The 22,302-nt window shown below is 32.2% G+C and overlaps 3 protein-coding genes across 3 annotated transcripts; all 3 read right to left on the reverse strand.

Annotated features, from left to right (window-relative positions):
* Positions 1-3,593: 3,593 nt before the first annotated feature.
* LOC103873222 (transcription factor TCP14) lies at positions 3,594-5,690 on the reverse strand. Its single transcript, XM_009151644.3, has one exon. The coding sequence runs from the start codon at positions 5,358-5,360 to the stop codon at positions 3,924-3,926; it is 1,437 nt and encodes a 478-aa protein (XP_009149892.1). The 5' UTR covers positions 5,361-5,690; the 3' UTR covers positions 3,594-3,923.
* A 7,992-nt stretch (positions 5,691-13,682) lies between these two features.
* LOC103873362 lies at positions 13,683-15,903 on the reverse strand. The gene is made up of 4 exons (XM_018659604.1): positions 15,853-15,903; positions 14,702-14,846; positions 14,101-14,658; positions 13,683-14,002 (listed from the first exon to the last, which is right to left on the reverse strand). Exons 1-4 carry the CDS (start codon positions 15,901-15,903, stop codon positions 13,683-13,685), a joined length of 1,074 nt encoding a protein of 357 aa, XP_018515120.1.
* A 1,488-nt stretch (positions 15,904-17,391) lies between these two features.
* On the reverse strand, positions 17,392-19,819 carry LOC103873224 (activating signal cointegrator 1). The gene is made up of 4 exons (XM_009151645.3): positions 19,589-19,819; positions 18,447-19,061; positions 18,259-18,357; positions 17,392-18,016 (listed from the first exon to the last, which is right to left on the reverse strand). The coding sequence occupies exons 1-4, from the start codon at positions 19,739-19,741 to the stop codon at positions 17,684-17,686; spliced, it is 1,200 nt and encodes a 399-aa protein (XP_009149893.2). The 5' UTR covers positions 19,742-19,819; the 3' UTR covers positions 17,392-17,683.
* Positions 19,820-22,302: the final 2,483 nt, after the last annotated feature.

A 22,302-nucleotide genomic window follows, 5' to 3' on the forward strand; every position in this document is an offset into this window, starting at 1 on the left:
CCCCAAGCGGACCTTCACACAAGATCACACATCTAAAACCCATAAGTATTATATGAATATCAAATCTAAGCTTTTAGTTATATCAAAACATAAATTTATTTGTGAAAGAAAACTAAAACGATGATAAATAAAATATTAAAGCTCTGAATGATAATATGTGAAACAAATGTGAAACAAATACAATTTGGTTATAAATTTTTGTTATTATTAACTTTTTGTTTTGTTCAAAACTTTTTTTGTTATTATTAACTGCAATGTGGTTTCATATATTACCACTCGAAATGAGAACAAATATATTGACCACAACTAACTATCAATTCGTAGCTGGCTAATCTGTATAGATACATGGGATAAACTTCTTAGCATATAAACGTAAAAGAGACTCAACAAATATGTTTTATATCATACATCTGCTTACATACAAAGTCAAATTAAATAAATACTGCCATCCGTTGGTCAAATCACGAGTATAAACACTAGATGTGATTTGCTATTTCATAATGCCAGTGTGAAAATTTATAAATTACACAGACAAGAGAAATCTCTACTGCATAATTAGTAATGTTTGCGACAAAATTATAATAACATAATGGTGTTTTTGGCCTAAAGACTTACAGGTTTTAGTTCAGAATTTTCTGGTAATAAAAAAAATACCTTAAGCTTTACATCGAGTGGTGAATCTCATTTCATTCACCTTAGACCATGACTAATGGGATTGTTGAAATTTTTTCAATAGTTTAAATTATATAATAAAACTGTTAAATTTTGTGATAATTTACATGTATTAAACTGTATTGAATCTTTTCAACAACGCATGTCGAACTTTGAGATTATTGATTATATAATATATTGATAGGATCTACATGATATGTTTTTAATTACGTGAATCTTAATAGATTATTATTGTTCACAAAATACAAATGTAAGAGAATAAAAATATAAGATATAAATGGTGGGATAAAATGTCAAATTTAACTAAACAAAAACTATTGTAAGTGAAAAAAATAGATAGTTATTCATTTATATTAGGTGGGAAGAAAAAATAAAATGATGCGAAGAATAAAAGTATAAAAGTAGAATGTTGAAAAATTGTAAACATTGTATCTATATTACTAAAACTGAAGTACATTTTGGTATTGTTTGGAAACTTAAATAGTAGATTAAATGAAATTTGTTTGGAAACAAGGATAGCAGATTAAATATTTTTTTATTTACATATTTAGTCACTGTATTTCTTTCTCATTTACAAATTCTGTCGTTTGGAAACTTGGATATCAGATTAAATGAAAATTGTTTGAAAACACGAATAACAGATTAAATCTTTCTTTTTATTTATACATTTAGCCATTGCAATTCTTTCGTATTTACAAATCTGCCACTTCACTTCATATCAAAAATTTAAATTAATTAATTACAATGAATTGTTATTTCTTTTGCTGAAAATTAAAAACACAAACTGTAATTTCTTTTTGCTGAAAATAAAAAAACACAAACTGCTACAGTACAATTTTTAAGAAAATCAAATATCATAAAATTAATAATAATTCAGAAAAACCTACTGTAAAAAATTATATTATTTTTAAATAAATTAACAAAAAAATCAATAGGTTAATATATGAATATTACAATTACATCAAATGGCATAAAGTTATAAATTTATAAATATAATATTACGTACAGATAAACAATTATTATCAAACATCTATATTATAATATAATATATTCTACACTAAATATATTTTACAAAACATAAAAATATAAATGGACATTTTATAAAATCAATGATTTATAAATTTACATTGAACGCAAGTTAAATCTAACATCCGCGCGGGGACGCGGATCAAGATCTAGTATGGTTTTATAGTTGATGTAAGATGAAACCAAAAGAAAAGAGAAATATTTTGTGTTGTAACTCCAACCATAATACTAAATTTATTGTCGAAATAACATCAAAATTTGATATTTTGGTGCTTGATTTTAATTTTATCTACAACTATTATAGAAAATATAATATTATATACTATTGATTTTAAATTTTAATACATTAGTTATTTGCAATAAATTAACTATTTTTATTACATTTATATTTTAATTGCTAAAATTTTGTAATTTTATGTTTTCACTGATTATTTATATTTTTATTTTAGTTAATTTTTATATAAATTTATTTACTTTATATAAAACATCAGTTGAAATTAAAAGTTTATATATTTTAAATTGAGAAGAACATGATAAATGTTTTTTAGTTTTGTTAAATTTTGATATAATATATAATATTCATTTAGTTATATTATTATTAAATGTAAATAAATAATATTTTAATCAATTAATTTTAAAATTTTGACCTAAATAATAATATTAATTAGACTATAAATAATATAGAACAAAATATATTATTTAATATTTGGTGTAACACTTCATAAAATATCAAATCCGGAGAGATAATCAAATGGATTGGGGCCACACGACAATCACTGCACCTGATAACGTTTTGGTCCCACACTCCTTACAACACTACAGTCCTCATCTCACCACCACAATCAATCTTTTTCTCTCTCACAACTTATTGAATTTATATAAATGTTTTTATTATACAGTTCGATTATATATTGTATAGTCTGCAATAATACAAATTCACATTTATTTATTTATATCTCCTCTCTTTTTTGCTTGTTTCCATCTTTTTGTAAACATTGGAGGAGGCCCTTGCGAATAGATTTTTAAATCCAAGAGAATATAACAATCCAAAATTATTTTTCTTGATAATGACTTCTTATAAGTAAAAATGTTATGTTCCGTTTTAAAGGTAAGCAAGCACAAAATAATAGTCTGAAACAGTCAATCACTATCTTTTTTTTTTTTTAATCTATCTTTTCTTTATAAGTTCTAACGTTTGCTAAAGACAAAGACCATTTTTACGTCGAACAAGTCTTCCAAACTAGATCGGAGCTAGGTTCAGATACATAGTTTAAACTAGTCTTCATTTGAATATATGAACATCATATATAAAAGGCAGATCGATTTTTCAGTGGGGACAAACGACAAAGAAATAAAGATAAAATGAATCATATACTTCAAAACATTTAATATGTTTCCTAGCATATACGATCAAACGAGATATTTTTATGTTTTGTGTATCGTTTTAGTTCGACCATGTAAAACAAACGAGACACTTTGCTGTTTTCTATTCGCTTTAAAACAACAACCTCAAGGGCCCAGTGGAGAGATTGGTGGGCCAAGACAAGAGAGAGGCCCATCTCCTTCCTCGATATAAAATTTCTAAAAATTTGGCAATTTTGTTTTACACTAAAAACGTTAAATTACTGACAAAACTATGAAAATGTTAATACTTTTTTTTGGGTCTAAATGTTAAGATTTATACCCCTTTTTTTAAGGTTTTACAATATTGTGGAGCACAACTTATTACAAACAGAAAATGTTATACTTTCATTTATAAATTAATGTTTCATTGGAGCCAGGAGAGAGTAAGCAAAGTTATTGGGCGAACACTTAAAATTATTTTTATGCATAAAATAATTTTCTTGTGGATAATGATTGAGAATCGAGACAGTGATACATACTAGCAGTAAAAATAAAACCATTAAAAGCAATAATGATAAAAAGTGTCATATTCTCCTCAAAATCCAAAAAACCTGACAGATAAATCCCGTGTACTATTTAATCACCCACTCACTCACAAGAAAAACTCAAATCAAAGTAAAAAAAAAAAAATCAAAACTAAAAAAAATCTCACGTTCTCACGTATTTTTGTTTTTAACTTAGCAAAAAAAAATTAATACAGAAAGTAAAAAATAAAAAATAACGGCAAATCAAAAGTATTACACAGCCGGCGAACGCCGTCGCCACCACCGGCGCCGCCGGGTCAACCACGATTAGTTGTTTTGTTCTCTTTGTGTTTGTTTTTAATCTTGTGGATCTTCCTCACCGCCACCAAGTGAATCACTAGCCTGAGATTCGCCGGAAACTTGCCGTCCGTACTGATTTAAACCGGAGAGAATATTATGATGATGATGCTGTTGTTGTTGTTGTTGATGATGATGTCTCTGTGTATTATGATGATCACCACCGTCACTTCTTCCTCCTTCATTATTATTATTATCTTCATTGATCTCATGATTACTACTTGTTGCAAGCTGTTGTCCAGTAAGAAATGCCATTGGCGCTGCAAAATTCATAAAATGTAAACCGCTTGAAACCGCACCGCCTGAAACGCCGGAAACGCTACTTCTGTATAAGGCAGCAGCCGCAGTGTTAATAGAAGGAAACGTCCAAACAGGCTCTCCACCGCCACTGCCTCCACCGCTACCAACAGAACCACCTCCTGTTTGGTTATTATTACCACCTGCGGCCGCCGCAGCCGCAACCATCCAGAAGTTTCCTGGTATTTGCGCGGTTGTAGCGGTAGAACCACTGTTGCTAGACTGAAGCGTATAGCCACCGATTTGATCATGTTGATGATGTAAATCCGACGTCGTTTGGAGTCTTCGTTTCTTGTCCGGACTTAACTCTTCCGAATCTTGATCTCCTTCTTGCTTTGTCGGATTATGGAAGTTCAAAAAAGACGTCGTTGGTGTGAAGTTATCGATACCAGGAAAGAGAGACGACGTCGTTGCACGTCCTTGTAGATGATGGTGAGGATGAAGAAACCCACCACCACCACTTCTTTGTTGTTGCTGTTGAAGTAGCGATGGAGAGAAGATGTTGTTAGGGCTAAAAGTGGAAGCTGCGTTACGGTAATGAGAAGGGAGAGACATGGAGGAGCCTGAAGAACGGAGAGAGATGTTGAGAGAAGTGAAGTTCGCCGGGATAGTTCCTGTTCCGGTGGCGGCAATAACTGAGGGCTCAGCTTGTTGAAGAAGCCACTCGATGGTTTCACCGTCGGATTTATGGCCGAGCTCTCTTGTGAGCTGGAACACCCTAGCTGCGCACAACGCCGGCATCCTTATCCTCCTCCCTCTTCCGTCTACTTTCGTGTGTCTATCTTTCGTCGACGCTCGTTTTAGCGGCGGCTTTTTAGCTACGACCACCGCTGTTTCCTCTTGCGTTACCTGCAAGTCTTTCTGCGGTTGTGGCTTTTGCTGCTGGGGTTGCGGTTGCGTTTGGGATAGCTGTTGGTGTTGGTGGAGGGAGAAGAGAGATGAGGAAGAGGAGGGGGAAGGTTGTTGTTGTTGTTGTTGTTGTTGATTGTTGTCGTCGGGGTCTCGCTTTCCGAGGAGTTGGAAAGGGAAAGTTGGCCGGTGATGGTGGTGGTGAAGGTGACGGTTGTGATCATCTCCTCCTCCAACGTTGTCTCCGCCGTCCATTATGACATTTAAGAGAGTAGAGGACGGCTTTTGCATATATATAAAGTGAGGAAAATAATAGAAAAGACGTTCCAAGGAATTGAGTGAGAAGGAGAGGATAAGAGAGAGAGAGAGATATGGAATGTGAAGAAAAGCTTAAAGAAACAAAGATCATGAGTGGAAATTATATGGGTGAGCTTTACAAAACATTTTCAAAAATAAATAAAGAACTAAAACAAAATAAAAACTCCCATTGCATATTTATTTATTTTATGCAACAAAAAAATGTTCGTCACTTCTTTATATACGATAAAAAATTATAAAAGAAACACATAAGAAGAGAAACGTCAACAATGGGAGTATCATTTAATAGTTGAAGAAAACAAAAGTATCATTTTATCAACGCAAATGGACTGATCGATGGATTCATGTAATTAGCAAATATAGTTTGAATCTAACCCTAGCTTTGAAACTTTCAACGTCAGTTTCCAGCTTGTATGTCAAATCAATTCGTTAAGAGTTAAGAAAAAAAAATTGTCATTATTACATCACAAAAATAGAAAATAATACGATTTAATATAATCATTTTCCATATTATCTTACTTCTATGTATAATAATAAAAATGAATAGATAAGAGCCACACCGTAAAAAAGTGGACAACAATATTCACCGTACAAGGAAAACACTTTTTCACGACTAGTTAAAAGGGGAAAATCAGAACGTTGCGTTAATAAATGAGAAATTTTTTTACATATACATATATAAGAATCTTTACTACTATAAATAAGTAAAAATCAAATACAGAAAATATGAATTAATTCTGATAATAATAATAGTGTATGAAAGATATGGTTGGAGAGAGTCGTTGTGGCTGCAGAGTCCACGTGAGGTGTCCTCTTTTATCATTCATTCCATAAAGACAATGAAGAGGTCGACGCGAAGGTAATGGGCCCCACACTCCTCTTAAAAACTCCTCCTTTGGTCAAATATTTAGAAATATATTTCAAAACATTGGGTCCCACATCATTCACGTAATCATTCTTCCCCTGCTACTTTTGCCGGAAATACATTATCATAATTATTCATATTCATATGTTTAAATATTAATTAATGTTTAACCAAGTTTATTCTCTTTGGTACTTTTAATCAAAGATCAAATCTCCAATACAATGACCTAAACGTAACACCACTAGCAAAAGCTGAATCGTGTTTTCCGAATGCAGAGTTTTAATATTCTTAAAATGAAAGTATATAAATGATATGTTTATTCAGGTCCTCGCTGGAATATACAAATAACATTTAATATTAGATCCTTCAAAATTATATTACTGCTATATATACAAATAATATGTTTATTCAGGTCCTCGCTGGTATTATTCGAAGAAATGGTATAGTTTTGTTTTACATGCATATTATAAAACTCCTTTGACGTTTTGTATTATTGCATATTTCGTTTGCAAATAATTTCAACTGTTTAAACAAAATATAGCACTATAAATTACAATTTATTTTACATTAGTTAACAATATAAAAACTAAAAAGAAGACCTAATGAATCAAAAGTATCGTAGATCAATGTGGATGATGATAGCTTTGGGATTCCCTCTCTTATAATTATTATTTGTACAAAAATCTTTGATAAATATGAATGATTATATATGATGATGATGATGGTACTTGCTTTCGTGTAATGGGATCTTAATTAATATTTTTGGTTAGGGTTCAATAACAAAACAAAAAACTGGCACAGCTAGGGCGCCTCAACCTTGAATAATTACTTCCTTTAGTTTATTACTTAACTAATTCACTAATCAATTGGTTTGTACAATTAGTTAACTATTGTAGACTGAAGTCTACGCCCACCTAAGACGGGATCAAATAGATTGATTATATGCATAAATGTAAAATGACAAAAACACAACTGGTCAATCTAAATTAAATAATATTATTTAGCGTCGTGTAAATTATAATTATTTCTCTATAAAAGATATATATTATTTGAATATCAATGAATAAAATACATCGGGATACTATAGACGCAGACGAATCCAAATGCAAAACTCATAGTGCTACGACAATCTGTCTTTGATAAATACTCTATGTACCCAAAATACGGGAAAGGGATCACTGTAGGTGGAATCAAATAGTTAGACCATTTCTTATTCTTAGCTAAGTTAAAAACTATCTTAAATTTGAAGATGTTAAACTAAACTTTTGTTATAGTTACGTGTTCTTGTTTTAATTGGATAGACAAGCAGAACGGCATAAAGACAAGAAAATCAATTGAGGATTTGGATTTGAAAGAAATGTGTTTCATTTTTGCGAAACAGTTTATATTAATACAAAGAAATTGATTGGTACCTTTGATGTAACATATCTTAGCTTATTGTACAAAACAGGCTGGGCATGTTTCATTAACTAAATGTATGATACGAGAGGGGGGTCAATCTGTCATCTTTAATGTTCCTAACATCAATCTCATCAATTTATATCATTTCCAATGTATTTACTATTTTAACTTCTAAAATAGAGAAACTCTATAATAAAAGTGATATATGCTCCAATATTTTTTTTTATAATAGTAATCTTTAAATATAGAGTAAAAAATAGAAAAATGTTATTTCTTTCTCTATAAGTAAAGAGAAATATCTCTATTATAAAAGAAGAAATAGATGTGAGTTGTAGCAATTTCACCTTTAAATATTATTATAAAGGTGAAAATAACAATGAATTGGAGATTCTCTTAGACGATGTTAGAGCAACTAGTAATATCTAAAAATAATATCAAACATCAAAAAAATTTAAGCCCTTCCTCAAAAAAAACATCAAAAAAATTTTAAACTGAAAAGAGAAAGAAGAAAGAGTAATTAAAAGATATAGTTTAAGAACTTAACAATTTTTTAGGAGATACTCTCATAACACATGACACTTCATAATTAGTTCATTTTAATTTAAGTTTAAACTATTAATTAAAGTATATTAAATACTACCATTTTATCTATCCAATCTTATGTGAGTTTCTCAAACGATGTACGTACCCTTATAATTCATAATACCATAAATTTTCCCAAACAATTGATACATTTTATGAGTCGTCCACCTATGTTTCTTCAGTTTCTTTGTTTGTTTGTTTAGTTATCGCAAATAGATTTTGTTTTGCTATACTATATTTAATTAATAAAAAATTAAAACTGAATCAGTTATCATATGTTTAAGGATAATTTCGTATTCTTGATTAAAAATGCGGATATGTATTCATTGTTGGTATATGATTTAAATGTCGTAGGAATTAATGATTACAACTGAACTAGTTGCACATATTTTTATATAAAAATTACACAACCACAATATTCAAAATTCGTTTTCTGAATTGACTATTCATTCATTTTTAGAGCATATACAATTTTTTTTACCATAAACTATGTATATGGTAATATATACATATATACATATATATATATATAAGTATAATTAAACTATGTTTTTTTTTCCTTGAAAGATGTATAAGTATATTATTAAACTATGTTAGAGGCGACTTTCCTCTTTTTCAGAAACAGACGAATACAGATGCAACACTGACACGCATGTGGATGGGTAATTCCTTCCATGCAGGCTTCCTCACACCAAGAATTAGGAGCGAGTAAAGGGTCTTCCGAAGCATGCATGAGCTTTCCCACTTGGGATTTCTCGAAACGTGAGTTCTCCTATGGGATAGATATGGCTCAACATTGAATCTCATATGCGGACTCTGGAGGGTTACCGTCGCATGAGGATATGTAGAAACCAATACACGCTACTGACCACTAAGCCGTATGAAGTCATGCTTTAAATGCATAAGCATGTCGGAAAAAAAATTCAGGAACTTGTCTAAACATAGTGTAGTTGATCAGTATTACATCTACAGCCACTAACTTCGGGGTCGGATGACCTGACATCCATATCCATACCTAATAAAATCTATAAATATTGTCCTTAATTTCATAGGTGACAAAAGGACGACCCCCGTGAAAAGTTAAGCCTCTGGGTTGCTATTATACTTCAACGAGCCATAACTCTTAAACATGCAAGGAGGTTAAAAATAAACATATCTTACAAAACACACATAATTCTCAAAAATGCCTCTCTAAAGATACCATTGCATGCTATCCCTAAGATTTTCTTATAACTTCTTCAACGTATATATATTGACAAACGCTATACTGATGTTCCAAGTATTTTGTAATTGTTTCTACGCACATATCTTTCTAGTATCCAAAATATTTTGAGTTTTGCATGCAGTGTGAGAAAAAAAAAGAATCTGAATATCCTGTTCCAACAATCTATCTACAGTGATATCGTAAAATATATTAAAAATACAAGTTGAAGAACTGTATATTTCTAAGAAATAATTTTAGTATTAGATATCGTAAATGCTTCTCACGTTTGAAAAAAATTACATCTCATGACACATTCTAAACTAGACGTCGTCAACACAGAATTCTCAACTATATCATTTCAGATATAGAATTTTAAACATGTCTGCCAATTTGAAAATATCATTTCAGATATAGAATTAATTAAAAGATATATATGTATATATATACGTCTTAAATGCAAATTGATCTATTACTAGCTACTAACATGTTTACGAAAATATAAGGAAATTATTTGTAAGCACCATTAAATTTTCAATGATCGAAAAGACTTAATAGTATATATTTAGGAGGAATTTAATCAGTATAGATGGCACTAGACATTAAAATTACGTAGTGAAGGATTAGATATTTATCATAAAGGTTTTGTTAAAAAGCTTAAAGTGCGAGGTTGTAAGTTGTAACCAGCAGAGCTTTTACAGATAAATTACAACTTTCTTCATTTTCTTGGACCACTTGTCTCTAGCCTTATAATAAATTTCCCTATGCTCAAAATACACCAAAAATAGACACATAGAGCTGCCAGTATCTCATATGATAATTTGTGTTACAAGTGAAATTAACGTATAATAGTAATTCGTATAAAACATAAAGGTATGTAAAATGCTAAGTGAAATAAAAATGCTATGATAAGCATATTAAGCCAGTTACTATTTACATCCATATGTTTTAACAATTAAAATATCAAACCAAAATTCAAATATATACTTAGGAATTTGTTACTCTTATAATTGAAAATTCGTAGTTACATACTCAAATGTAAAGTTGCAGACAACGTATGTGAATGCAAAGCAAGTATAAAACAGTTTTTTCGTTTTATTATCTTTCTTAACTTTCTTATGTTTTTTTTGAGATCATCTTACATTAAGATTTTTTTATATAGATAATATGGATCCTTAACTTAACCTATTACATAATGATCTAGGAACCTTATCTTTATCCTAAACTTAATAGAATTAGTTATCCAAGTTTCTTTTATGAATAACTTGTTTGCTAAGTAATCTTTGAAGCTTATCCAACATTCTCCTTTCTAAGCTTCAAACCATCTTCACTAAGGTCTTGAACTTGAATCTGCTCTCTCATCTCTTTGAACTTGATTCTTGCTAAGGCTTTAGTTAGGATGTCCGCTTTCTGCTCTGTTCCAGGTACGTGTTCCACGTCTCTCGTCTTGCACAATTTGTTCACGAATGAAGTGAAACCGTTTGTGAATGTGTTTGCTTCGACGGTGAACACGGGATTCTTGGATAGTGCAATAGCTGATTTGTTATCAACACGAATCAGCGTCTTCTACATCTTTCTCCTCGTAATCTTACTTATCAGATCTTGTAGCCAAATGACATGTTTCGCAGCTTCTGTTGCAGCCATGAATTCTGCTGAGAACATCATGCTTGCTTCTGAGAACACCAGGTTATTGGCGTTTCTCCAAGACAAAACAAATGTCTCGTTGTACTTCTTCCATCATCATAATCAGTGTTGTGACTACTGTCACTATATCTAACGAGCTTCGTAAATCCTCCTTGCTTGAATGACAATCCATACCTGACCATTCCTTTCAAATACCTCAACACTTGTTTCAGTGCATTGTCGTGATGCTCTCGGCGAATGCATGTATCTACTTAAGATACCAACCGAGAACGCCATGTCAGGCCTTGTGTGCATAAGATATTTGAAGCCAATTCTTCTTCGGTAAAACGTTGCATCGATTTCGGATTCGTCCGATCCTTTGGCGAGTTGTAGACCAAACTCTATTGGTATACACATTGAGTTGCATTCATCCATTGCAGCCTCCTTCAATATACGCCGAGCATAAGCTTCTTGATTGATCATAATGCAGTTTGAGCTCTGTCTTACTTCCAACCCAAGATAATAGGTCAATAAACCCAAATCAAACATCTCAAAGTTCTTCGACATGTCCTTCTTGAAGTCTTTGATCTCCTTAACTGAGTTTCCAGTAACAAAGAGATCATCGACATATATAGCCACGATTAGTAGATTTCTTCCATCTTTCTTTCGATACACAAAACTTTCTTTTGAGCACTTTTTGAATCCAAGTTGTTTGATAATTTGATCGAGCTTTGTGTTCCAAGCACGTGGACCTTGTCTTAATCAATACAATGCCTTGGAGAGTTTGAAAATATTATCTTCTTCTCCCTTCTTTTCAAACCCTTCAGGCTGAGAAACATAGACATCTTCATTCAATTCACCATGTAAGAAAGCCGTTTCGACGTCTAAATGAAGAATCTCCCATTTATTTGCAGCAGCCAAAGCAATCAAAAGTCTTATCGTCTCTAGTCGACTACTGGAGAAAACAATTCATCAAAGTCAATTCCATGGTCTTGTACATATCCTTTTGCTACAAGACGCTCTTTGAATTTGTTGATTGATCCATATGCATTCCTTTTTCATCTTAAATACCCACTTGAGACCGATGATCTTGACTCCGGCTGGATTTTTGACCAACGTCCAAGTATTATTCTTACTGATAGAGTCTATTTCATCTTCACATGTGCCACTGCCTGTTGTTCTTTGCTTCATGGAAGTTAACGGGTTCACCGTTGATAGAGAGAAGTAGCTACTCACATTCAATCTCTGAAAGTAAGATGTAGTCATCAAGATAACTTGGTTTGCTTGTTTGACGACTTGATCTTCTTGATCCATGTGTTGCGGCTTGCTCACTTTCTTCTTCTGTATGTGTTGATTCTGAGTTCGCATCGAGGTGCTTTGTTTCATCAGTAGTATTCTCTCCTTGATGCATACCAATCACAAACGGTTCATTCCCTTCGTTTAGGGTCGATCCCCAAGTCATACGGAACATTCCAGAGTTAAACTGCTCGTGTTTATCGGCTCCCTTCCAATTCCAGCAAGCTTGCTCATCAAAAATCACATCTCTACTTACGACTATCCTCTTGGAGTTTGGATTATAAAATCTGTAAGCCTTGGAACCCGGTTCTATTCCTACATGAACCAACGTTTGAGAGTGGTCGTCAAGCTTCTTGAGGAGGGCCGAATCCACCTTTGCATTTGCGATACATCCAAAGACTCTAACATGAACAATACTTGGTTTTCTTCCTTTAAGACATTCATATGGAGTTTGATTCTTTAGAGCTCTTGTAGGCACACAATTGATAAGATAAGTTGCATGACGAACAATTCACCCCACATGTAGTTTGGAACATTCGTTGCTTTCAACATGCTTCTTTTCATCTCCATCAACGTACGATTCCTTCTTTCGACCATACCGTTTTGTTGTAGAGTGTAAGGTGCAGTTAAGTGACGTCTGATGCCTTCCCTGTTGAAAATTCTTGAAAATGCTTTGGGGTAAACTCTCCACCTCTGTCCGTACGAAGCTTTATGATTTTTTTTGTCGACTTCTTTCTCAAGAAGACTCTTGCAAGTTTTAAATCTTTCAAACGCATCACTTTTCTCTCTTAATAAGATGGACCACGTGTATCTTGTATGGTGGTCATCTACCATAAAAAATATATTTGTTATGTGATGAGGCTGCAGGGGATATCGGACCACAAAGATCAGCGTGCAATAACTCCAACGCACCACTTGATCTATACACAGTAGCAGAAGGAAACAATTGTCTAGTTTGCTTGCCAACCGAGAAAGAATCGCATATCTGCTTTACTTCTTGTATTTCAGGTAATCCTTTAGCCATCTCTTTTGCTGCCATGGATCTTATGGTTTTGAAACTGATGTGTCCGAATCTAGCGTGCCATCTCCACGGTTCTTCTTTAATCTTTGCGAGTAGACATGTAGGGCTTCCGACCTTGAGAGAGACTTTGTAAAGTCTGTTCGAAGCCCTTAACACTTTTATTAGCAACCTTCAACTTGGATCACGTAACTTTAGATAGTTATCTTTCATACGAACGTCGCAGCCTTGTTATGTTGCATGACCTAAACTGAGTATATTACTTCTCAACTCAGGAATGTAATATATATCAATTAGTAGTTTATGTTCTCATGTTCTTCCTTCGAAAAGTATTGAGTGTTTGCCATTTATATCCACGCATGAACCATCTCCGAATTTTACTTTCCCTTTAACGTTATCATTGAGCTCTGAGAAGTAAGACTTCTCATCGGTCATGTGATTACTTGTGTAGTTGTCCAAGTACCACATTCCATCTTCTTTCTTACTCGACTCAAGTGATTTCAGTAAGACTTTCCCTTCGTTAAGAAATAACACTTCAAGCATATAGAGAGAAACATCAGCATCCTCTGTTTCAGCTTTGTTGAGTTCTTGATCGTCTTTCTTATCGGGACAAACAGAAGCAAAGTGACCTTTCGTTTTGCAATTGAAACAAAGGATTTGAGAGTAGTCCTTCTTCTTTTGCTTCTCTCGTGTGAACCACTTCTTCCTCGTCCTCTTCTTCTGTTGCCTCGACCACGTCTACGATTCCATCCTTTCCCTCTTCCTCTCGAATTGTTTGACCCACTTTGATCATACGAGCTCTCAGAGTTTGAGAATAGAAGATTACCTTGCTGCTCATACGATCCATCATCTTGAATACGTTCTTCGTAGGCTTTTAGTCTCCCAACAATATCCTCAAACCTAGCAGTATTCAAATCTAGCACTTGTTCAAGAGAGGCTATGATCTGAATATACTTGTTCTGGGGACGACCATTTAAAAACTTCTTTACGATCTTAAGTTCTTCAAAACTCTGTCCCAACGAGGCTGCTTTAGATGCAAGTTCAGATAGATTTCCTGAGAAGATATCTATAGAATCCGAGTCATTCATCCTTAGACATTCGAATTCGTTTATCAAGGTCTGCAGCCGAGCTTCTCTTACACTATCTGCGCCACGATTTCTGGATTTTATAGCTCCCCAAATCTCTTTGGGATAACATACTTCACCAACTTGCAATATTAAATTCTCGGGAATTGATTGAAACAAAAGACCTGTAGCGATATCATTCTTGTTGTCTTCAGCTGATCCTGGTTCAATTGCTTCCCATACCTTATGGACTCATAGAAGAACCTTCATCCTCATTTCCCAAACCGTGTAATTCGTCGAGCTTAGCATCAGACAGACCACTGCGTCGGGCACAGCTTCTCGAGTCTTGACCAACGCCTTTGTATCCACCATAGAACGCTTTTAACAATGCACTCACAATAACCTGGTTCTAATACCAAATAAAGTCACATAGAACATATGTGAATGCAAAGCAAGTATAAAATAGTTTCTTCATTTTATTATCCTTCTTAACTTTCTTATGCTTTCTTATGAGATCACCTTATATTAAGATTTCCTTATACAGGTAATTGGATCCTTAACTTTACCTATTACATAATGATCTAGAAACCTTATCTTTATCCTAAACCTAATAGAATTAGTTAACCAAATTTCTTTTATGAATAAATTGTTTGCTAAGTAATCTTTGAAGCTTATCCGACAAAATGTGTATTCAAATTCAGAAATATATTGATTACACCATTATGTTAAAGAAAAAAAAATCAAATGTGAAAACTGAGATTAAAACCGAGCTAACTAAACATATAGGCTAAAAGGTTTTGAAAGTTTTATAAAATATTTACCTTAATGATGATTTATTAATGTGACAATAATAAGTCACGTAGTAGTCCTAAAGTTAAGAAGTACACTTTGAAGGAGTTTTGGTGGAAACAGCTAGCTAAAGGTTAATTTCGCATCCTTACAATATCAGTTCGATTTAAAAACAAACCTATTTAATTCATAAATTTAACAAATAATAAAGGCTGGTTTACTAGAAGATAAAATTTAACGATGAAAGAGGCATCATAAGCTTGCATCCATAATCAATGGAAATCGTATTTGAATGATCAACAAGTAAGGATGATGCAGTCTAGACAATATTGAATGCTTTGAGACGAGACGAACTGCATTCGGGTCATAGAAAACATGTGATCTCATATGAGAAAACAGAATATATGATTTTATCAATATGGACAACGAGTGCATTCACACTACTCCCTGACTATAAATGAAAGATTTAATCGATTGAATAAAATACTATTTTTTTATTTCTATAGTTATTTTTGTAAATCAAGAAATGTATGGACTTTCAGCCCAAATAATTTCTCTAGGACCGAGACCAGTCGACGGTAATACTGATGCATTGGCGTAAAATATTCCTTCCAAAAATGAATTACGGGTGGAATAGAACCTATTCCAAACACCAAACCACTATCCCAACGTACCATTAGTATCCCTAGATGCGTTAGAGAGAAATTTGTAAATATAAATTTAGTGACTTCAGTCCTTGTTGTATAACGAACTCGATTCCTTAATCGAACTCACTTTTCGATTCCAATTTACTTCTAATATAAACAAGATTTTCTACCTGTTTAATCCTTAATCTATTTTTAACCAATCACCTGAATTCCACGTTCCGCAGAAACGCAGTAACATGCATACAGCGATTGGTACAGCTGGCGGTTTGGTTTGTATTGATACATAGCGTTGCGTTTAAAGAGACCACATGGCGTTTGCGGTATCGTTTGCACATAAATGTGGCTATTGATATAGACATCTTACCATCTAACATTTTTCCCAGAGGCTCTGGTGGCATCTTTTGTCCAAACGTTACACCTTTAATTTTCTATTATTTTTTTTTTTACTACTTTTAATTTTCAGCATAAAATATCTATATATAATTCCCTTATATGAGTAACTACATTGTGAGTTGTAGTAATGCGTGTGTTTTTAAAGTTTCAAGAGCATTTATATATTTAAACTAGATTTTATATATATATAATCTCCGCTTATGTTTGTATGATGCTTAGGATAAAAATATGGAGGTAATTAGTACATTTTCCCGTTTACTCTTAAAGAACCCTAGCTTGACACTCAGTGATTAACTATCTGAATTTTATTCTCAGTTACATGTACTATATTTTTAGTGACAGCATATATAATAATAACATTGTCACTGCGGTTAATTTATAACAAAACAAATTAGCCAAATGAAAACAATATAACAATTTCCGATTTTCAGTTAATATAACAAATACGTCTGCATGTGTGTGTATATATATATAAATGAGCCAGTTTCCGATTTTCTGGTAGGGGGCAGATGGAATCTTTTCCATTATAAGAAGTCATGGGTGGGTGACGTCATAAAAATTCTTCTATACTATTATATTTAAATTAAAGGAGTTTTTTTGGTGAAAAAGGTGTGGATAACAAAGGGACTTGTGTCGCATCATATCAATATTGCTTTTCTATCGACCTTGCCACTATTCATTACTTATTAAGGGTGGAGGATTGTTTATTGTCTTAATCATAGTTATAATATTCATTAATAGTTTAATGCCGTATCTATATTGCATTTGAATTTCACCGTGGGTAGGTGGATTCAATCAAACAGCGCTATAATTTGCAAAGTGCTACCTTTTGGTAGTTGAAGAAAAAAATATTTCTTATGATGTCATACCGAGTAAAATTATCTATACATCAAGTATTTTTTCATAACATTATAGATTGATCTCAATCTTACAACAGTATTTCTTCTATCTATAAGTACATATATGCTATAGCACATGTATTTATTCACACAAATGTGTTTTATGATTTAATTAACTAACTTTCATTTATATTCGAACATATTCTATTCCTCATGGTGACGAATTCAAAATAAAATCTAAGTGCTTTTTAAACCAAAAAATATAGATATACATTACATAGTGCTATGAGAAAAGGATATTGATAGGTGGGAACACATTACACGTTGAGACGAATAATCTTATCTAAATAAAACCGGGAGAATTTACCATTAGCCAATTAAATCAAGCCACGTAAGCAAACGAGTGATCAAAGAGCTACCCAAACACGTGATTCTTGACCGACGGCTTATCAGCCATCTTTCATCCGACGTGGAGTCAACAGGATAAATATTGTTTTGACTTTTAAAACTGAAGAAGATAGTAAAGTATCCGGTTCGGTAAACCGGGACTTGTATATAGAAAACTGAAAACAAAAGAATCAGTCGTAATCTAAGGAACATTCACCACCATCTTCTACATGAAGCCCATCGATTACTGATGATGGATCGGCTTGTAAGTACTTAAGTTCGCTCCTGTCATGTTGTACCCTTCCTGTGATCTCCAAACACAACCCGTTCCTGTTTTTCTTGTTGTCTCTCTTGGAGGCGCTACCAATGTTTGTCTTCTTCTCGGTTGGTCCCTGATCTAAGAAGATTGGAATGAGTTTTGCCGTTGGATTCGGTTTTATTCTGTTCACGGGTCTAGTCTCGGGTGGTCCCAAGATCCTGTTCCCAGATTCTAGTTCTGATATATCATCTTCGTTCAACAGTACCTGTGAGTCAAATAATGAATCAAGACTACTTCAAATGAATCATTTGTCAATGCAGAATAACCAGGACAAGCAGAATAAATGAATTAGTAACACTGGAGAGAGCGAGCTAGTTGAGTCGGTGAAAATGAACTTCAACGAACATTTCGATGCTACGGCCTCCGTATTATCTAATTATCTTTATGTTTAAAATGTTACATCCTAGTTTCAAACGAGTAGTAAAGCATGGGACTTATAAGAAATACCTTACGGCCGACTAAATCGAATGTCATAACCACTTTGCTCTTTTTGGCTCGTTCAGCTTCTTCAATCTCTTCTCGCTTCTTCCTCAAAAGCTCTTTCTCCTGAGAGTAAAACAACCCACATATATCAAGTCAATGGGAGAAACAAACACATAGTGTAGTTTACCAATGGAGACACTGTATATACCTACCTCTTGAGAAACCCATTTACTACCCTCACTTTCATAGTAATCACTCTGGTCATCGATAACCGTTGTACGTGCGGCAGAGTTTCTATCATACTCCACAAGCCTTTTCGCATAGGCCTCAGCTGCCACATCAGCATCAGATACTGGAGTAAACCCTTCCTCCAGCCCAGCGTATGTACTTCCTTCTTTAAGCACAAGCGCTCCGCAGAAACTGCAAGGCCCTTCTCCTTCTTGTTCGCACACTATTTTCCCACAGGACAAGCAGTTGCTCACTAATCTGTGCCTGCGAGCTTGACAAGCGCACGGTTTGCCTTGCTGAAAAACTATCGACCCTTTCGCTGCTTCTGCTAGTGAGATCACTTTCCCCCCTTTCTTCTTCTTAGGGTTAACTTTAGGGGCCGGAGCTGTTGGTTTTGCAGTTCCAGGTAGCTGATTAGAAGAGGTTCCCTCTTTCGGTGTTTTCGACGGCTTCTTGGTTCCAGTATAATCAACTTTTGGTTTAACATACATCTGCAGTTCAGGACCTGAAGCGTTTGCCACATGGCTGGATGGTTCTTTGTATCCTCTTCGCTGTAGATATTCTGCAATGATGCTTTTGCCTTCTTTTCCAATAATATTCTGAACAAAAACATCAATAAAGTCAATCAGTCCTACTTACTTACTTACTCTGGACTAGATAACTTATGTTCTCAATCAGACTTCGGCGATGCACAACTCTCCTTAAGCAGCCTCAAGTACTGCATTCCCAATCTAAATTACTCAAATGTTTGCGTTAATAAAAGCTAGCTGCTACATTCTTTTCTGTATCCTAAAGTTATTTCAAGAACACTAGCTAGGTTGTTCTAGTAGTTGCAAGAATGGTGTTCAAGACATGTAAAGCTAGTACCATATCTAAAAAAAAGATTCAAACTATGTGACTCATTCAAAGTCAAAGCTTGTTCATCTAATCTGGTTTCTCTTCCATACTAAATGATAAAATTCGATTTAACAGACGAAGTGTTCATTATAATAATCGGTTGACTTCTTAACAAGAGATCATCTAGATTCATTGGGGAGAAAGACGAAATTGAACAACCTATATCTACAAAATCACTAATTAATTTCTAGAAACCCACTAATCAATTTGGAATCGAATCGGAGATTACGTCGAGATACTCCTTGGCATCGACAGGCTGAGCGAGATCGCAATAGGAGACTAGACCGGAGATTACATCGCGATCGAAATTCAAACCGGACTCCGGTTTCCCGCAGAGATCAAGCAGCGCTTCCTCTAGCCACTGCCCCACCGCCGTCCCCATCTTCTTCTTCTTCTTCTTCTTCTTCTCCAATCGATGATCAAAATACTCTTTTATGATTTTAATAACTCTAGGCCCATTGTTTCAAGTTTACTCTTCATAAGCTCGGCCCAAATTTCAGGTGGGACCGACCACAAGCAATTTTAAGTAAGGTTTTGAAATAATATCTTACTAGGTGGATGACCGCGGTTTCGAGGATTTGAATATTTTGTAACAATATATTTATTATAATTTTTCAAATTAAAATATGTTTTTATCATTATGTGTTTCTGTTAAATATTTTTCTAATAATAATTGTTTGAAAAAAATATATAAATATGACTATTTTAAATATTGTTTTGATATTTTATATTGATAATTGTACATAAATTAGTTATGTATAATATTCATGATTCAGTTTTTAATAAAATTACTTAATTTTTGAGGGTATATAATACTGAAACTGATTGCTATTATATAAATAACATATTTAATTAGGTCGTTTGGATACTGATAAAACTATTTCTAGAACTAATTTTCGTACTCACAAAATAAATAAAAATTGAAAATCCATTAACAAATCAAATTATAATATTTTTTTCTCAAACTCTATATATGATCAATTCCTAATAAAAAACCAATCAAGTGATTTATCATTTAATAGAAAATGAAATTTAAAAATAGATTTTATAAATTAATTTATGAGCTTGTATAAATAAATTAAAACCTCTTATCATAATTTAAATAATATGATAAGCCAAGATAAATAATGTTGTAAATGATTTAAAAAGGATGTATTAATTTTATTAGATATTAATAGTTATTATAATACTTTATATACAAATATAAGGCCATATAAAAATATAAGGCTTTATATAAGAATATAAAATTATTATATCGATTTTAAAAAACTTTTTTTGTTTACTATTTTATGTAGTTTATAAATATATAAAAACGATCAAACAGTATTACTCTTTCTATAGTTTCAACAATTAGTTGTCATAAATAATTATTTGTAATATTATGTAGATTTTTGGCAAGTGATATTAACTGTTTATAGACTTATTTTTTTCTTTTAAATCTAATAAAAATAAATAAAAATAATAAATTATCGACACTTAATTTATAACATTTTTTGAGACTTCATAAATGATCAACACATAACCAAAATCTCTGAAAGGACTTTCCAATTAATATATAATATGATATATAGCTTTGATTTTAAGCTCTTATAGATGACTTACAAAATTTTATAATAATTTAAAATATACAATAAGCCAAAACATATAATTTTTAATATTTTTATAGATGATTTATAAAGCATATAATATGAATTTTAGGAGATGTTAATAGTTATTATGATAATTTATATAAATATAATGCTTTTAAATTAGAATATAAAATCATTATATTGATTTATATAAACGGTTTGTTGTTTATTATTGTATGTATTTTTAAATATAAAAAATGATCAATTTGTTTCTCTTTATATAGTTTCAACAACTAGTTACCATAAATCATTATTTGTAATAATTTCAACAATTAGTTACTTACGTATGTATTTTGAACACTTTAGTAAAATTTTCTTACGTGTCGATCATAGGTGACTAATTGTTGATATTATATTACATAATAATTCTGCTTACTTTTAAATAATATTACAAATAATGATTTATGGTAACTAATTGTTGAAATTATAGAAAGAGAAATAAATTGATCATTTTTATATTTAAGAGTTACCATAAGGTAACTATTTTTTTATTTATTTGACAAGTGACGTTAATTGGTTATAGACTTATCTTTTCTTTTTAGATATAATTAAAATAAATAAAAATTAAAAATCATCGATCAATCAAATTATAACAATTTTGTAAGAGTTCACCTATGATCGACACGTAAGCAAAAATCACTAAAGTGACTTCTCAACTAATATATAGTAGGATTCATATTTTTAATCTTTTACTTATACATATTCCAATAGTTTTAATAACTTTCTTTTTTAATCATTTTTAATCCTTAAAAATTTTAATACAAAGTATATAACTAACATTAAAACAAATATTACACAATGGTAATATTACATCAAATAAGTATAATATAAAAAAAAACAAAAAAAACATAAACGTAAAATACTACACATATTACAATAATACTAATATTTAAGTAAATTTGATCATGAACCTAAAAAAAAACGGTTTGAAATAAGACAAAATCATGTCGTAAATATGTTAACCGTACAATTAGAGTTTTATGAATTTAGTTTACAAGGCACGATTCAGTGGCTAAGAATTGCTTCTAGCGCATTTTAAAGAGTATTCTTTTTTTTCGGAGGGATCACCTTCTCCGTCTCTAAGATTTGTTTGTTCCTTGATTTCATATAAAAATTCATGTCGCTATTGAAAGGAAACATTGCAATACCATGACAATGTGCATAATAGCAGATCTCATGAATAAAACATATGAACAAAAATGTTATAATATACGAAAATGTAAACAATATGTTTAAAATGTTTACTATTTTTTTTAAACTGGCTTTCCTATTAAAACAGAAAAAAAGGTTACAGAGATTAACATGAGAAACAAAA

Source organism: Brassica rapa, chromosome A06 (assembly GCF_000309985.2).
Source record: "Brassica rapa cultivar Chiifu-401-42 chromosome A06, CAAS_Brap_v3.01, whole genome shotgun sequence".
Lineage (NCBI taxonomy): Eukaryota > Viridiplantae > Streptophyta > Magnoliopsida > Brassicales > Brassicaceae > Brassica > Brassica rapa.

What these genes read in the sequence shown, in the direction of transcription:
- LOC103873222 (XM_009151644.3), bottom strand. Translation starts at nt 5,360, where the DNA reads ATGCAAAAGCCGTCCTCTACTCTCTTAAATGTCATAATGGACGGCGGA.
- LOC103873362 (XM_018659604.1), bottom strand. Translation starts at nt 15,903, where the DNA reads ATGGTACGTTGGGATAGTGGTTTGGTGTTTGGAATAGGTTCTATTCCA. An exon ending in GAATAGGTTCTATTCCACCC is followed by an intron (nt 14,847 to 15,852) that starts GTAATTCATTTT and finishes ATTTGGTATTAG; the next exon opens with AACCAGGTTATTGTGAGTGC. An exon ending in GAATCGTAGACGTGGTCGAG is followed by an intron (nt 14,003 to 14,100) that starts GCAACAGAAGAA and finishes GCAAAACGAAAG; the next exon opens with GTCACTTTGCTTCTGTTTGT.
- LOC103873224 (XM_009151645.3), bottom strand. Translation starts at nt 19,741, where the DNA reads ATGGGGACGGCGGTGGGGCAGTGGCTAGAGGAAGCGCTGCTTGATCTC. An exon ending in ATGCCAAGGAGTATCTCGAC is followed by an intron (nt 19,062 to 19,588) that starts GTAATCTCCGAT and finishes GTTTTTGTTCAG; the next exon opens with AATATTATTGGAAAAGAAGG. An exon ending in TCGATTTAGTCGGCCGTAAG is followed by an intron (nt 18,017 to 18,258) that starts GTATTTCTTATA and finishes TTTGACTCACAG; the next exon opens with GTACTGTTGAACGAAGATGA.